The 17,923-nt window shown below is 42.0% G+C and overlaps 2 protein-coding genes across 3 annotated transcripts in view; one reads left to right on the top strand and one right to left on the bottom strand.

Moving 5' to 3' along the window:
* Positions 1-14,000, bottom strand: part of hars (histidyl-tRNA synthetase) — a 29,115-nt gene extending 15,115 nt beyond the window's left edge. Inside the window, exons 1-6 of one of the 2 annotated variants that reach the window (XM_048603546.1) lie at positions 13,483-14,000; positions 11,485-11,574; positions 10,694-10,813; positions 6,852-6,947; positions 3,976-4,101; positions 2,937-3,044 (exon numbers count right to left, since the gene is read on the bottom strand). In XM_048603546.1, the coding sequence (XP_048459503.1) occupies positions 2,937-3,044; positions 3,976-4,101; positions 6,852-6,947; positions 10,694-10,813; positions 11,485-11,574; positions 13,483-13,593 (651 nt within the window). In that variant the 5' untranslated portion in view covers positions 13,594-14,000. The remainder of the gene's footprint in view (positions 1-2,936; positions 3,045-3,975; positions 4,102-6,851; positions 6,948-10,693; positions 10,814-11,484; positions 11,575-13,482) is intronic. The other variant, XM_020522625.2, reaches the window with a different exon arrangement.
* The window catches only part of ndufa2 (NADH:ubiquinone oxidoreductase subunit A2), a 197,232-nt gene that overhangs the window by 34,583 nt on the left and 144,726 nt on the right, over positions 1-17,923 (top strand). The gene's annotated exons all lie outside the window — the stretch shown is intronic.

Genomic DNA, 17,923 nt, shown 5'->3' with positions numbered 1-17,923 from the left:
GGGTCTGGACCTTTCTGAAGAAGGGTCCAGACCCGAAACGTCAGCTTTCCTGCTCCTCGTCTGCTGTGTTCATCCAGCTCTACACCTTGTTATCTCAGATTCTCCAAGCATCGGCAGTTCCCACTATCTCTGCAAAAGAACTACCTTCTCTTTGATTGGAAAGTTCCAGTCATTAAGTTTCCCTTTATAGTACAAGTAAAACTGGAATTCACTACGAAAAAGTTGAGCAACACCCCTACATGTTTTAGGAGAGTTCAACTGATTTGTTATATCATTCATGTCTTGTTTAATCTTGAAAACATTGTACATTTGATACAGAAAGGATATTACATGATCAAGCAGTTAAACTATTTTATTTATTCTTGTTGAATAAGGAATTACATTCAAGCTCCGATTTGTGCTCTTCACTAAACTATTCTCAAGAAAGGTGATAAATTTTAGTGAAAAAATACCAGTTGCTAACTAGTTCTGGAAGTGTTCCTGATGTGTGCCACTCCAGTTCCATTTCCACCAGAACCGACAGATTTGGATCTCCTTCATATTTCCGTGGTTTACCAAAAAATGCAGCTGGATTTTATAAACCAAAACTGAAAACCCCAATGGACATAAAACAAGTGCAGGCCAATTTTATCAAGGTGGATTAGCATAGTGGTTATGTTACAAGTAGGTTAAAACAGATACTTCATTGTGGATACTAAATGCTAAGCCAACAACATCCACGCTGCCTTCATCGTATACATCATTCAGATGCCAGTGTACATACCAAGACCTTCTGTACAGTAAAGCGACCACCGAGTCACAAGCCCTGGGTGTCCGTGCAGGTTGGATTGTAAGTGAAATACGAAAATGGGACACATTAACACCAACAACTAGGAGACCACTGGGACTAACTATTTGGAGGGGCATTGGTAGAGGGAAGCAGAAACAAAAAGTTCAGCTGGCCAAGGAGGTAGCCCAGAGAAAAACAGAGGCTAGCACATCATGCAACTTCTCAGCCCAGCGTCAAGCTCTGCTGCACGTGGCAGAGACTGCCACATCGGAGGTGGACTCCTGAAATTCACCATGTGATGCTCAACAAACAGTTGACCACCAAGTGATCACCTCACAAGACAGAAGGCTACCATTAATCGAGATACCTGGATAAATAATGAAGGGTTTGAGAATGTGAATTTAAATTAAAAATAAAAAAGCTAGCAACAGTTGATGAAGTTATCAGACTTTTTGTTATTCACCTGTGAGACATGTGAGTCACTGGCTGGGCCCCATCCCTAGTTGTCCTTGACAAGGTGCAGGGCTGGATGAACACAGCAGGCCAAACAGCATCATAGGAGCAGAGCTGCCTTCTTGAACAGCTGCAATCCACACACTGTGGGTTGACCTACAATGTCCTTAGGAGTTCACTTCTCAGATTTTGACCCAGCCACATTGGAGGAACAGTGGTATATTTCCAAGTCAGAATGGTGAGTAGCTTGGAGGGGAACTTGCAGGTGGTAGTCATAAAGATGTACTGCACAGAAACAGACACTTTGGTATAACTTGTCCATGCTGACCAGATATCTTAAATTAATAGTGTTCCATTTGCCAGCATTTGGCCCATATCCCTCTAAACCCTTCCTAATCATATACCCATCCAGATGCCTGATAAATGTTGTAATTGTGCCAGTTTCCAGCACTTCCTCTGGCAGCTCATTCCATGCACACACCACCCTCCGTGAAAACTCTGCCCCTCAGGTCCCTTTTAAATCCTTTCCCTCTCACCTTAAACCTACACCCTCTAGTTTTGGACTCTCCTACCCTGGGGAGAAGACCTTGACTATTCACCCTATCCATGCCCCTCATGACTGTACAGACCTCTACAAGGTGACCACTCAGCCTATGACACTCTAGGCAAAACAGCCCCAGGCTATTTAGCCTCTCCCTATAACTCAAACCCTCTAACCCTGGCAACATCCTTCCTACTTCAATCCTTCTACCCGCTTAAAATCTACATTCTCAATGCCAACCTATTAGTTCTTGAATCCAATTGTTCATACTTGTTTCACCTTGGTTAAGCCTGATTTATGCAATTATAAACCGTGCATTTAGCTCTTCTGAAACTAAAGCTTTTAGTTTAGTTTAATGAGTTATACCCTATGAAGTCACCCGCATTGCTGGCACTACCTATAGCATATTCATAAACTTCCTTTTGCTAACATCCTCTACAGTTTTGTTTTGCCTCAATTAGCAACACAATACCATTTTAAGCTCCAAACTGAATTATCAGCTTATTTAGAAAGGGTATTAGTATGCAATGGACATACAGGACAGCACAACAAATGCACTAGACAAAATAGGCACAACTTTCAAAGCTACACACTGCTCCTTCTACAGTGAATATAGTCTTTTTTATAGCAAAGTCCTCCATTTCACTCTACGACACATTTTCAATATTGTTTTCCTGTCACTCAACCTTTTTCCTTAAAATTCAAACTTATTTCACTCAGTATTCTTGAAAAGGGACTTAACCATTCTTTGATTGGTCTGGAGTCCACAGGGTGATGTAATACAAACAGAGAATGCACATTTGTTCCACCATAATTACTTTAGGATACACAGGAAAGTTGCAAATTGAATTATTTAACAGTAGGGAGATCATTTGGGGCTTTGACCCAATGTCTACTTGCTTAGATATTGTCTCAAATCTGCCTGAAAGTCAAGATAAAATAATTATGACAAGCATCCTAAATCTGTCTGTTCGTCCGCTTTGCATGTGTTGAAAACCACATGCTGGGTCGATCTCTATCTATCTTTAGAGTAACATCATCATAGAAGCCATCAGATTGATGCCCAGGCTTCTCACCAAGGACTAAAATGAAATAAGTGGTGTCCGGCTGTGGTATCTCAAATATTCCGCTGTTTGAACCCTTTAGAGTATTACTTAAATGCCCTCACTTTACCTTAATTAGAAAGTCTCCCAGCTGCAGCTCACTCAAGATCTCATGAACAATTTTCAGACATTCAGCATCAGGAATCATTGGATCATACTGACCAGCAATATCAAAATCCTGAGAAAATAAAGAATTTTTAAGAAAGATTAAAAATGGGACTAGCAGTATAAATAAATTTTGCATTGCAGCACTGGACACTGTATAAGATGATGACAACATACAACAACTGAAAGCAATTGTGGAGCAGGCTCATCGTCCGAATGGCCTAGTCCTGCTCCTAATTCACACACTGGTATGCTAAGTAGCTAATTTGAGCAACTTCACTCAGTGATTGAAACTGTCAGGCGGTCCGATGTCACATGAAACAAAACAGAATCATATGCACGATCTGAGCAGAATAACATACATTAAGATTAACAAATTGTGCATGTTATATCCAAAGTGGATTCCCTGACAGGCAAAAACAAAACAACTCCACAAACTATACATAATCAGACTAAATAAAAAAATTCTGCAAAAGCAGAATAAATCAAATAAAGAGCATCACATTTGTCAATTCCATTTCATTGTCTAAATAGAAGCACGTGTCTGTTAAATTGTCCCTCTCATTATCCCTTCCAATAGTGACTCTCACCCATGGTCTCCCTATCAAAGTGGAGAAACTTGTTTGGGATCCCTGCCATTGACAATACATTCTCAGCAACCCTCAGCCCTAAGCCCCAGTTACACTGGTTAGAAGTGTACACTGTAGAAGCATACTCCCATTGCACCAAATACAGACAAACCAATGATCTCGTGGATCTCCTCAGCTCACATTGCAGAATCCCTCCAATATGAAAACCTGTGTATAAATGGAGCAAACAAGCATTGATGAATATCACTCCTAATCTGGTGCTACCTATACAATGGATTCCTAAGGAGTAACTTTCAACACATTATGCATGCAGCTTTCTGGAAGAGCCACTAACATTCAGCTTTTCCAAAACTATTCCATTTTGCAATTCTAGTAGAACACATTTCCAAAAACATCAGCTGTGCACATACTTACACATTGATAGAACTCCCTGTAGCGACCTCTGGTCATGGCTGGATTATCTCTTCGATATACTTTAGCAATGTGATACCTCTTAATGTTGGTAATTTTATTCATAGCTAAATAACGGGCAAAAGGAACCTGAGAAAAGGTCAAGGATAAATACATAGAATGATAATATCATGACTTGCTGAACAGTTCTACTTGAAGTATTATAATTTTTCAGCTTGTCAGGGAATTGAAATAATTGAGGTTGGTTGGCTCACCGAGCTGGTTTGTTGTTCCGCAGACGTTTCGTTACCCTGCTGGGTAACATCCTCAGTGCAGCCTCCGATGAAGCGTCGGTGTGTTTTCCCGCCTGGTTTTTAAACTCTGGAGTCCGTTGAGCTGGATCGCCTCACTTCCGGTTTTCCTTCGTAGTGGGAGTGTATATGGGGTCAAGTTGTGGGTTTATTGATGGCTTTCTTCTTGGAGTACCAGGCTTCTAGGAATTCCCGTACCTGTCTCTCCTTAGCTTGTCCCAGGATTTTGGTGTTGTCCCAGTCGAATTGGTGGTTCTCCTTATCCATGTGGATTGAGATGAGACAGGCATGGGAATTCCTAGAAGCCTGGTACTCCAAGAAGAAAGCCATCAATAAACACATAGAACTCGACCCCACATACACTCCACTACGAAGGAAAACCGCAAGTGAGGCGATCCAGCTCAACGGACTCCAGAGTTTAAAAACCAGGCGGGAAAACACACCGACGCTTCATCGGAGGCTGCACTGAGGATATTACCCAGCATGGTAACGAAACGTCTGTGGAACAACAAACCAGCTCGGTGAGCCAACCAACCTCAACAGCCACAACCCGAGCTACAAATCTATTCCAAAACCTTAGAATTGAAATAATTAGTTTGCATTTATGCTTGTTTCATGAGTACTGTGTCAAATGCAGAGGTATGATGCCTTGACTGCCAATTGTCCTCCAGCATCTAACATCATTAGCTTATCTTCATTTTGAGCTTTGACAAATGACAAATTTGATGACATTGTAAGTTAATTCAATGGCATTCTGCCTGCTTACCTACATCCCACCTGTGATAACTGCACAAGTCCAATATTAAACACAAAGCGTCAAGTACTTCAGAAAAACCTGTCTGAGCTCTAACCTCAGAACAGCAACCATCACAGAACCGCTGTGAACAGTTTTCCAATTCCTTACACAAGCAATCCGGTGACCTGCAAATGAAGGCACCTAATACTTCTGTGCCATGGGCCCACGCAGATTAGGAAACTAACAGATGTACTCAAGCTCAATTTGCTTTGCTCAATAGATCTCCTTGTATGTAGTTGAACTTGGGCTAACTTCCAGAGATGAAAAATCAGTTGTGATTTTTCTGAGTGCTATCAACTGAGGCAAGATGGTAGCAGGGTAAGTCACTCCATTTGGAGCTCCACTCTGCTCGCCAGTTCTCATTCTCTATTTTTTCCCTCCCTTCTTCTCTCTCCCTCTGCAGTAATTATATTCCCCACCCCCCCAACCCTTTTAACTACCTAACTAAGGGGTCGGGAAGGAGCCAGATCATGACTGGGAACCGTGTGGCAGGAGCTGAACGCACAGGTTGTGTCCTGCAGCTACTGCGGATTGAGTGTGGGCCAGGATGGTGGTGGATCAAGAATGGACCAGTGAGGCAGTCCACAGGGGGACGCTGGCAGCGGCATGGCATGGGCTGGAAAGTCCGGAACAAGACTCTGGTGGAGGCATGACGAGAGCTGGAAAGCCCAGATTGGGACTGTGGCAGTGGAAAGGAAAGTTGGACTCTCAAGTTATCCTCTTAACTTATTCTATGTTAATGTGAATGGCGCCATGTATCTACAGTAAAGGTACACACTTTTCACTGTATTTTTACATTGAATACACATGACAATAAATCATTCAATTCAATTCAGAGTCAAAATTCAAAGGTTCTGAATTCAAAGACTACTCTGGGGTCTGAGTAGAAAAGACAAAGCTGACAATTCAGTGCAGTACCAAGGCAGTGTTACAATATCAGTCATGCGACCTTTTGGACAAGATGTTGAACCAAGGACCCAACTGTCCATTCTGATGAATGCAAAACATCTTGTACTGCTATTTCAGGGTGAGCCAGTTATTTCCAGTGCCCTGGACAACAATTATCCCTCAAACATCACACAAACAGATTATCTAGTTATTATCTGATTTCTCTTAGAAAGATCTTGTTAAGTTTAATTGACTGTCAATTGTCTACCTTACAACTGTTGACAATAATTTGATTGCAATTCACTTGCTGTTAAGTGCTTTGAAACATCTCTACAGTGAGAAACACTATATTTCAACTATGAAGAGAGGCTAAATAGACTAGGGTTTTCTTTTAATAAAGAGTAGAAAAGGCTGAGGGGGGAGCCTGATTGAATCTACAGAATTACGAGGGGCATAGATAAGGTCAATAAGAATAAATGTTTCCTTTAGTAGAAGGGTTCATTACCAAGAAGTATGGATTTAAAGTAAGGCGCAGGAGATTTAAAGTGGGTTCAATGAGAATTGTTTTGCACACAGTATGGTAGGTGTCTGGAGCTTGCTGGGTGAAAGGGTGCTAGAGGGAGGAAGCATTACAATGTTTAAAAAGTATTTAAATGAATACTTAAAACAGGTTAACGAAAAAAGCTATATGGTTTTGGAGTAGATTTGTAGCTCGGGTTGTGGGTGTTGAGGTTGGTTGACTTGCCGAGCTGGTTTGTTGTTCCGTGGAAGTTTCATTACCCTGCTGGGTAACATCATCAGTGCAGCCTCCGATGAAGTGTCAGTGTGTTTTCCTGCCTGGTTTTTAAAGCTACAATAGAGTTGTTTCCTTTGGTCAATTTAGTTCACAGATATATCAAGGATACAGTCAGGTCATAACGCAATGACAACAGCTCGCCACCCTGATCCTTTAAGTCATAAATAAGTTTTGAATCTTCTCCATATTTTCCAGTAAGGGTTTCCTAAAAAAAAACGTGATTTAGCAAAGATAATTCAAAATGATATATTGTCCGGAATAAATTATGAGAATCTTGGGAGTGAAATAAGAATAAATACAACATTTACATGCAATAAATATTAACTTCTGCTGGGATCAACTAAATTTTCAACACTATGAAACAACTGAAATATGACTTTCCTCATTCTCGATTACCTGCTAATTTTTCAGGGCAGATCAGAGGAGAATTATGAATTGTGGCCAATAGGATTTGAACTGTCATAAGACAAATGTAAGCTATGACAGTCCTCTCTCATCAAAACCTCGGAGCTAGCAGCTTGTACGATCTGAACTCTTCACGTTTATTTATTACATACCTCTCTCCACAAAGCCCACTGTCCAATGCACAACATAGATTGACAGAAAAATATTCTCAACTCCTACTTAAGATGCAGTAGTGATGGACTACTCAGGCATACTTTAATCATGTTGCATAATGTGTATCTAGTAGTCAAGCTAATGGTAATTTTGCCCAAAATCATGTATATGGTCCTGCTGCAGTGAAGACAAGTTAAAGAAAACTTCAGCCTACGATGCGCTACAAAGGCAAAGCACTCAACAGGGAAATGCTGTGTTACACCAGACTGCAAAGAATTGTACATTGATGATTTCAATTAAGAGTTCAAATTACATCAAGGCAGTGTTGTGGAATTAAAGTCAGTAGTCAACGGAGACAAAAAAAAAGGCAACCGGGCAAAACTTTGGACAGTTGTAAAAGCCCAAGAACAGCAGAGAAGGAAACCTACCAAACCTACCCTGTCTTCCCTACATTAGAAACCGACATTCATTTCAAGCCCACCGACTCCCACAGAAATTACCCTCTTCCCTACATGAGAACATAGTTAGGTCCCACATGGTTCAATTTCACACCTGCCACACGTGCAACGAATTTAGGCCTCATGACAGATTTTATGTTTCTGAAGTTAAGGTTGAGTAAAAAAAATCTCTTAAGACGTGCCTTACAGACAATGTTCCAGACACCACCATCACCATCCCTAGATATGTCCTGTCTCAGCAGCAGGACAGTCCCAGCAGAGGTGGCGACACAGTGGTATACAGTCAGGAGGGAGTTGCACTGGGAGACCTCAACATTGACTCTGGACCCGATGAAAGCTCATGGCTACAGGTTAAACATAAGCAAGGAAACCTCCTGCTGATTACCACATACCGTCCTCCCTCAGTTGATGAATCGGTACTCCTCCATGGCGAACAACACTTGGAGGAAGCACTAAGGGTGTCAAGGCATGAAATGTACTCGCAAGTGGGGGATTTCAACGTCCCACCAAGAGTGGCTCGGCAGAGCACTACTGATTGAGCTGGTCGGGTCCTAAAGGACACAGCTGCTAAACTGGGTCTGCAAAGGTGGTGAGGGAGCCAACAAGATGGAAAAACATTCTTGACCTCATCCTTACCAATTTGCCAGCTGCAGCTGCATCTATCTATGACAGTATCGGTAAGAGTGATCATCGCACAGTCCTGGTGGAGACGAAGTCTCGCCTTCACATTGAGAACAATGTCCATTGTGTTATGTGGCACTATCACCGTGCTAAATGGGACAGACTTCACACATATCTAGCAACTCAACACTGGACATCCATGAGGCACTGTGGACCATCAACAGCAGCAGAACTGTACTCCAGCACAATCTGTAACCTCATGGCCTGGCATATCCCCCACTCAATCTTTACCATCAAGCCAGGGGATCAACTCTGGTTCAATGAAGAATGCAGGAGGATATACCAGGAATAGCACTAGGCATACTTGAAGATGAGGTGTCAAGCTGGTGAAGCCAAATAGGACTACTTGCACGCCAAACAGCATAAGCAGCAAGTGATAGACAGGGCTAAGCAAGCCCACAACAAACAGATCAGATCTAAGCTCTGCAGTCCTGCCACATCCAGTCGTGAATGGTGGTGGACAATTAAACAACTCACTGGAGGAGGCTCCACAAATATCCCCATTCTCAATGATGGAAGAGCCCAGCACATCAGTGCAAAACATCTTCAGCCAGAAGTGCCGAGTACCTCCTCCAACAGTCCCCAGGATTACAGATAACAGTCTTCAACTAATTTGATTCACTCCACGTGATGTCAAGAAATGGTTGGAGACACTGGATACTGTAAAGGGCATGGGCCCTGACAACATTCGGGCAATAGTACTGAAGACTTGTGCTCCCCTAGCCAAGCTATTCCAGTTTAGTTATAACACTGGTAGCTACCCAACAATGTGGAAAATTGCTCAAAAAATGTCCTGTACATAAAAAGCAGGACAAATCCAACCCAACCAATAACCGCCCCATCAGTCTACTCTCGATCATCGTTGAAGTGATGGAAGATGTCATCAACAGTGCTATCGAGCAGCTCCTGCTCAGTAATGCCCAGTTTGGGTTCCGCCAGGGCCACTCAGCTCCTGACCTCATTACAGCCTTGGTTCAAACATGGACAAAAGAGCTGCATTTGACCAGGTGTGGCATCAAGGAGCCCTAGCAAAACTGGAATCAATGAGTATTGGGGGCAAACTTTCCAGTGGTTGGAGTCTTACCTGACATATAGGAAGATGGTCATGGTTGTTGGAGGTCAATCATCTCAGCTCCAGGACATCTCTGCAGGAGTTCCTCAGGGTAAGTGACCTTGGCCCAATCATCTTCAGCTGCTTCATCAATGTCCTTCCCTCCATCATAAGGTCAGAAGTGGGGATGTTCGCCAATGATTACACAATGTTCAGCACCATTCACAAGTCCTCAGATACTGAAGCAGTCCATGTCCAAATGCAACAACATCTGGACAATATCCAGGCTTGGGCTGACAAATGGCAACTAACATTCGTGCCACACAAATGCCAGGCTATGACCAGCACGAATAACAGACAATCAAACCATCACCCCTTGACATTCAATGGTGTACTCTATTACTGAATTCCCACTATCAACAGGCTGGGGGTTACCATTGACCAGAAACTCAACTGGACTCCCCACAGAAACAGTGACAAGAACAGGTCAGAAGCTAGAAATACTGCAGTAAGTAACTCATCTCCTGACTCCCCAAGCCTGTTCACCATCTACAAGGCACAAGTCAGGACTGGGATGGAATATATCCCACTTGCCTGGATGAGTGCAGCCCCAACAACACTCAAGAAGCTTGACACTATCCAGGACAAAGCAGCCGCTTGATTGGCACCACATCCAAAAGCGTCCACTCCCTTCACCACCGACGCTCAGTAGCACAGTGTGTACTATCTACAAGATGCACTGCAGAAATTCACCAAAGATCCTCAGACAGCACCTTCCAAACCCACGACCACTTCCACCTAGAAGGACAAGGGCAGCAGATGTATGGGAACACCACCACCTTCAAGTTCTCCTCCAAGACACTTACCATCCTGACTTGGAAATATATCGCCGTTCCTTCACTGTCACTAGGTCAACTGGCCAGCCGGCAACCTCCCACAAATGAATAAAAAGAAAGTAGCAATGGTCACAGACCCAGGACTGATTGATTGTTAAGAGGAATAATATCAGGTTTTGCCACAGAGGGCTACACAAAAACCTATTGCATGTTGACTGTTATCTACTAAGAGTTTTCTTATGAAACATTATTACCAACATACCAAACAGCCTTGACAATAACACTGCTCTGTCAGAGATTTTCCTATCCTGCCCAATTCAAATTGGAATAAGTTTCAGGCATTGTACAGGCCCACTGAGGGTCTTACCTTGAGCTCAAACACTGGAGTGTCAATGGTTTCAGCTCCATGGCGTTTAAAGCAGTTAATGATGGTGCTGAAGACTTTTTCACGGATAGCCATTTGCTTTGGGTTATAGTCTCTGGTCCCCTGAAAAATTGAAAACATACATAAAAGAACAAAAAGAAGCACTCCCTTTCTGTGTTACATTGCAATAAAGATGTTAAAATTCAAACCTATTATAATGGGAAGGTCTCATTAGAACTGCAGTGTGTAACGGCTATCACTGATACAAATATCACTTGTGTTGAAGGCAATGATGGTAAATAAACGTAGCTGTCAACTTCAGTCACTTGTCTCTCTAGAGATAAACAGTTGTTTTCAGATCTATTGTGCACGGTTCTGAGTTGCTTAGTATAAGAAGAATATGAGCACGTTGGACAGAGTGCTTAGTGATTTACAGGAATGGTTCCAGGAATGAGAAACTTCACTTACAAAGAAAGAGTGAAGAAGTTGGGACTGTTCTTGTTGGAAAGAAGGCGGCTAAGAGCAAGTCTGATAGTGGTTTTCAAAGTCATTAACAAGTTGGGTGCAGTAGATCAGGAGAAACTGTTCCTGCTTATAAAAGGAACTCGAATGAGAGGACATAGATTTAAAGTGATTTGGAAAAGAAGTAAATGTGATACGAGAAAAAGAATTCACTTCTTCTGCATGTAAGACTTCTGTCATTCTGTGATATCTAGCTGTTCAAAATATCCTGCAATATAATGTGGAGTTCTGCCACTCCCCGAAGCTCTCATTTACAAATACATCAAACATACCTTGGGCGTTTTGAGGACAAACAGTTGTTTTCCATCATTAGTTCCAAGCTGAGCTTTCAATTCCAGCAACTTTGCCAATGCTTCCGTAATCTGAATAAAAAATAATTTTAAAACACTAAAAAAAACAAAAACTTCCTTTCATCCAGTGTACAATTTTAATTTTAAAAAAAACTCAACTATATCAGAAGGACTATTTCAAAGGAGGAGCAGGAAAGTTATTCTCAGTTTCCTGATCCATATTTGTCATTCAATCAAAACCACAAAATCAGATTCTTTATCACACTGGCTATTTGTGGGTGGTCGTTGTGTGAAAGTTGTCTTTCAAAGTTTCCTATATTACAATAGTGACTGCAATTCAAAAGAATGGGGATGTCTTGAAACTCAAGCTATTAATGCAGTTTTTGGTTTCAGGCTGGAAATTGAAAGCTGAGAATTGCTGCATTTTGACAGAAATAAAACTGAAGCAATGTATCTGACACACTCTCCAGAGCTGGGAGTGCAGTTTGAAGATTGTAGATGTTTCAGGGCTACTTATTCCACACCAAGAATTTCCAGAAGCCAAAATACTGAATCAACATGAAAAAATGCAAGAACTGTTCCTGTACTCAATTCCCAGCAGTTTCCAGAGGACAGTATCGAAAATTACAAAACATTGGAACACAACGTCAACTCATGTTGGAAAAACCAGTTAAAAGATATATCAGAATACACACTCAAAACACCTACTTTCTGCATGCCACCAGCATTTCAAAATAGGTATCTGCAGGAATCAGGTTTGCAAGTTTCACTGGTGCAAGTAACTGAAAAGCAACCTTATCCCTAAACTGTAAAAATGGTTACAATGGTCAAGGTACCTTCACAAAGTGGGAGTATCAACAGCAAGTGCTACATGTTATTTGACCATGGGGTTCATGATGAATTGTGGAACCATTAACATACTTTATTACAACTTTGAATTTTCCTCATCTTCTCTCCCAGGAGGAATATGGCTGTGGACAGTGAGGCAAAGAAATTATTTGAGCAATTTGACTTTGTCATTTTGTGGTACTTGTACTCAGTGCTTTGGCTGGCCATTCAGGTATTTTCAAATTAACTTGTTCAGAGTTGTTATTACCTCTGGAGCAGACAGGACTGAAACCTGGGTTTTCAAAGGTTCAAAGGTGGGGACACTACTAACAGCCAGCAGTCGTTCGTTCTCTCTCTCTCTCTCTCTCTCTCTCTCTCTCTTTCTGCCCTTCTGCCTCCATTCAGGTCTTTAACTAAGAAGGCAGGTATCTAAATCTAAAATCCAAAATCTAAAGTCATCATCATTGCTTGACAGTTGGCAAAGTACACTTCGGGAGGATTTATTTTTGTAAAGGTACAGCAAACCTGGGAGAAAGATTCTCAAACGGCAAATTTTAGTCTTGACATATTGCATTTTTTCATGTTGTCTATAATGTCCTCTATTGTTAGCTTAGCGATACCTGCATACATCTAACCCTTCCTTTTGAGCATGCTCCACCAATGGCAACTGTGCCTTCAGCAGCCCAGGCTCCTAGCTCCTATAGTTCCCTCTCTAAACTTCTCTCTCATCCTTAAAATCTAACTCTTGTCCAACTTTTGGCCATCTGCCCTAACATTGGACTAAGTGGCTTCATGTGAAATACTGTCCTATAATACATAAGAACATAAGAAATAGGAGTAGTAGGCCATATGGCCCATCCAGCTTGCTCTGCCATTCAATAATATTATGGCTGATCTTTTCATGGACTCAGCTCCACTTACCTGCCCACTCACCATAACCCTTAATTCCTTTAGTGTTCAAAAATCTATCCTTACCTTAAATACAAATCACTTTAGAACATTTCACTCAAAGATATTATACAAACATAAATTATTATTGTTGCTGAACATCTGAGCACTAATATGTTGGCTAGAAAATTAAGTGCTAAATCCATTTACCTACAAGCTAAACATTTCTTTACTATTTATAAACATCTGTTACAAGTTACGCACCTGTTTATTAGGCAGAGAGCACATCACCCGTGCAGACATGTTGTGATGTCCAATCCCATAGCAGATAAATCCAGACAAGTATTTTGCAGCAATTGTTCCAAATTTGTTCATTTTGGTTCAGGTTCAATGCACAAAAGTAGGTAATATGCACCACAAATCCAGTTTAATTCCAACAATGATCAAAGTCCCAGAAAGTAACGTTAACATTCAAGTCCCATTAAAATTCACCCATTAAAAATGTCCATTCCCGAAGATTCCATCCATAATTCGCCAGGTCCAATAATTAAATAACACAAGGGGAAGGCATTTCCAGATGGACCGTGCATGAAGGAACAGGAGAAAACTGGTCAGCAATTACCACTAACCCAGTGGTACAGGGTGGCAGCAAAGCATGGTGGGAGGAGTAACAATGATAATTAACTAAACCGAACAACAAATTTCAAATCACACAGGTCTGGAAGAACTTCTTGCGAGTCATTGGCTCTTTGTAACCTATTGATGGTTACAACCAAGTATCATGTTACAAAAATCAAAAATCCAACAGCTTACTGCTGACTATTTTGGCAACTAACATAATAATACAAATATCATGAAGTTGATATCTCGATGGCTGTGCAGTGCATAACAAGCAATTATCATTTTCAATTTATAAATATTCCCACCTGGATTTTAATATTAACTAAGGACAAGTTTGCAGACACTTGTACCTGAATACAAATGTTTCACCCACTTTTGGCCTTCATACTTTAAATGTCACAATGCCTCATCAGATTTGTTTTGCAAATGCTTTTATATTTTGGCAAGGTTCTTCTAGTCCTGGTACAGTTGATAAACTCTCCTACCATGATTGTCTTCTGAATGCACATAGCAGAATGCTTTCTAAGACATTCACATGCACATTTGCCCCACTGCTCTCAATCAACACATATTTAGACCTTCTGTATCGTTGACATCATGAGACTATCCACCTGCATTGCCAGCAACTCACCAGCACACCCACATATGCATTTTGAACATGGCAACAGGCATCAGAATTGGTTTCAGCTGTCTCCATGAATACAGCTCTAGGTTGCTGAGTGCTTGTGGATTCTGCCCACCATGGGGTCGGGGTTTCTGGGTTCTGTCCTGCACTGTAGAAGCTGTTCTCAGAGTAGACTATCCCTACCGTACTGTTGTGGGATCTGGACATCACTAACAAGGCCTGCATGTGTTGCCCATTATAACCACCCCTATGGCTTGCTAGGTCATTTCAAAGGGCAGTTCAGAATCAAACACATTGTTGTGGACCTGGAGTCACATGTTGGCCAAACTAGGTAAGGATGGTAGAATTCCTGCCCCACAGGATATTCGGGAACTAGATGGGTTTGTACCAAAGTTCCAGGCGCGTAAAACATTTGCTGCAGGATTAATATCAACCCCAGTTTCGACGCTGCTGAGCTCCATTGTTGTTGAATACCAATCTAGTGTATTTGTGGTCACCGAGACTAGGTTTTAATTCTAGATTTATTAAGCAATTTTAAATTCTGCTATCTGCCATTATTCTGCAAACTGCCTTCATGGCATGTGAATCCATGTCCCCAGATCATTAACCAGGGCCTCTGAGTTACCCCCACATTGCTATTCCACCCCGAACTCTCCCTCTGCAGCTCTGCCTCCACATTATCTAAGATCGACTATTAATATATAGAGTTCTGATCTGTGTATTACAGCTTGAATACAGTTGTTCCATTCCTCCCTTCTCAGTCTTGACTACATGTAGATAAAGCGTGATCTTGAAAACAGTAGACGTCAAGAGTTAATCATCTTGTACATTATCATTAACACACATATTTCCATTGTACAAAGACTGTTACACAGATCTCCATGGGGAACATTAAGCTGGGCTGCAGAATTGCACAATTTCTTATATACCAACAACAGCATATACCCAAGTTAAGAGAATTTCCTTCCAGCTATGATAGTTCAAAGAATGTGGCCATCCACATAAGCCAGACTTTTATATAAAGCTACAGAAATGAAAAAGACATTGATCAACTCAGGTTAAAATGCTGGGTAGCACCTTAGTAGAATTCTGCCATAATAGCAGCAGAAAAGCAGATATGAAGCTGTTGGTTTTGTATTGAAAATTTAATATGAATGATGTAAGGAGTTTTAATTGGTTTAAACTTTTACATTCCAGCATGGTAGCAGGTGGAATTTCAGTTCAGTTGAGGCTGAAATACAAAGCTAGTCTTAGTGATAATGACTGAAAAACAATCATTGATTGTCATTAAAAATCCGTCTGGTTTACTCTGTAAATCTCAATTAATTTGGCCTACATGTGACTCTAACCACATTAATCTCAAGGCTTTTAACTGCCCTCTGCAATGGGTGAGCAAGCCAATCAGTTCAAGGAAATTAGGAATGGGCATCAATTGTTGACCTGGTGAGCAATGGCCCCGTCCCATGAAAGATTTTAAAAAAATGATTTCCTATCCATTGCCTGAGGCAATCTGAGCTAATGTTACATCATCCAGATAAATAGTATCAGGATGAAATGCTGACAAATATACCACAACTTAATGTCATTCTAATGGAGTTTCTGTAAGCTTTTGTGGCATTTTATTAAAAAAAGACTATATTATGTCTAGCAAGCACTGATCAAAATACATGTGGCTCTGCAGAATTAACACAACTATATCAATTCAGCTGAAGTAATTTGCATTTCACCTATAATTCTCATATTCATCATGACAGGAAACATACATTTATCCATTTTTTTGGTTCGTTTATGGGATGTGGGTGTCTAATTACATTGGAGAAGGTGGTACTAGCTTTCTCATTCTGCATTTCAATTCACAGTTCAGTATAAAATGTGCTGCAAAGCTCTTCTTTTCTAACTTATGCTGACACCCAACCACAAACTCCAGGTTCAGCACTTAGAAAACATTCATCTCTTTACACCACAGGCAGTTTCAATAAGCTGCAACACAGGGCAAAATGTTATCCAGCCTGCCCTCTGTAGTTGCCTCCCCTATGTTGTCTTTCCAGTAAGTGTGCCATTAAAGATGCAACAAAAGCAGGCAAGTGAAGTCGGGGTACAGCTCATTCATCACCAAACTGAACAGAACTGCATTCCAACATGGCAACGGCTGTGAATCCCCCTCTTCCCACATGCTATCAGGGATGAGTGGCTGACTGGCATTCGTAATTCATGTTTTCCTGACTTCCTGAGGGACTGAATGACTTATTCCTCTTCCTATCTACTGCATTAGGAAACACTTAAATTGACAGAATATAGAGAGGTAAGTCAGTGCGGCCTCTGTGCACTGTAACTTTAAATTTCATTTCAAGGTAATCCCAACACCTACGCTCGGTTCGCACTTTGCAGAACACCTACGCTCGGTTCGCAATAAACAACTGCACCTCCCAGTCGCGAACCATTTCAACTCCCCCTCCCATTCCTCAGACGACATGTCCATCCTGGGCCTCCTGCAGTGCCACAACGATGCCACCCGAAGGTTGCAGGAACAGCAACTCATATTCGCTTGGGAACCCTGCAGCCCAATGGTATCAATGTGGATTTCACAAGTTTCAAAATCTCCCCTCCCCCTACCGCATCCCAAAACCAGTCCAGCTCGTCCCTGCCTCCCTAACCTGTTCTTCCTCCCACCTATCCCCTCCTCCCACCTCAAGCCGCAGCTCCATCTCCTACCGACTAACCTCATCCCGCCCCCTTGACCTGTCCGTCCTCCCTGGACTGACCTATCCCCTCCCTAACTCCCCACCTACACTCACCTTTACTGGCCCCATCCCCGCCTCTTCGACCTGTTTGTTTCCTCTCCACCTATCCTCTCCTCTATCCATCTTCTATCTGCCTCCCACTCTCTCCCTATTTATTTCAGAACCCCCTTCCCCTCCCCCTTTTCTGATGAAGGGTCTGGGCCCGAAACATCAGCCTCTCTGCTCGGCCTGCTGTGTTCATCCAGCCCTGCACCTTGTTGTCTCGGATTCTCCAGCATCTGCAGTTCCTACTATCTCACATGCAAATTACTGTAAGGTAGAATCAGTTCTGAAAAGTCATTGGACTTGAAACGTTAACTCTGTTTCACTTTCCACAGATCCTGCCACACCTTCTGAGCATCTCAAACACTTTCTATTTCAGATCTCCACCCATCTACAGTATTTTGCTTTCATATCAGCCAATTTTACAAACAAGGAAGTCAGGAAAACTTGAACTGAATTACATAAGTGCCAGTCAGCCACTCATCCATGATGGCACAGGAGAAGAGCGGGAATCACAGCTGTTGCCACGTGGGAATGCAGGCTACTGATCAGGAATGGGAAGGGTTCACTGCCCTGAATGGGACTAGGGCTCGGCCCGTCGTCAGGAACGAGAACGGAGAATGGGAACAGGGCTCGGCCCGTCGTCAGGAACGAGAACGGGAACCGGGAACAGGGC

Source organism: Rhincodon typus, chromosome 12 (assembly GCF_021869965.1).
Source record: "Rhincodon typus isolate 14 chromosome 12, sRhiTyp1.1, whole genome shotgun sequence".
Taxonomy (NCBI): Eukaryota; Metazoa; Chordata; class Chondrichthyes; order Orectolobiformes; family Rhincodontidae; genus Rhincodon; species Rhincodon typus.
Note: the sequence above shows the minus strand (reverse complement) of the source record. Positions and strands in the feature narration are given on the sequence as shown.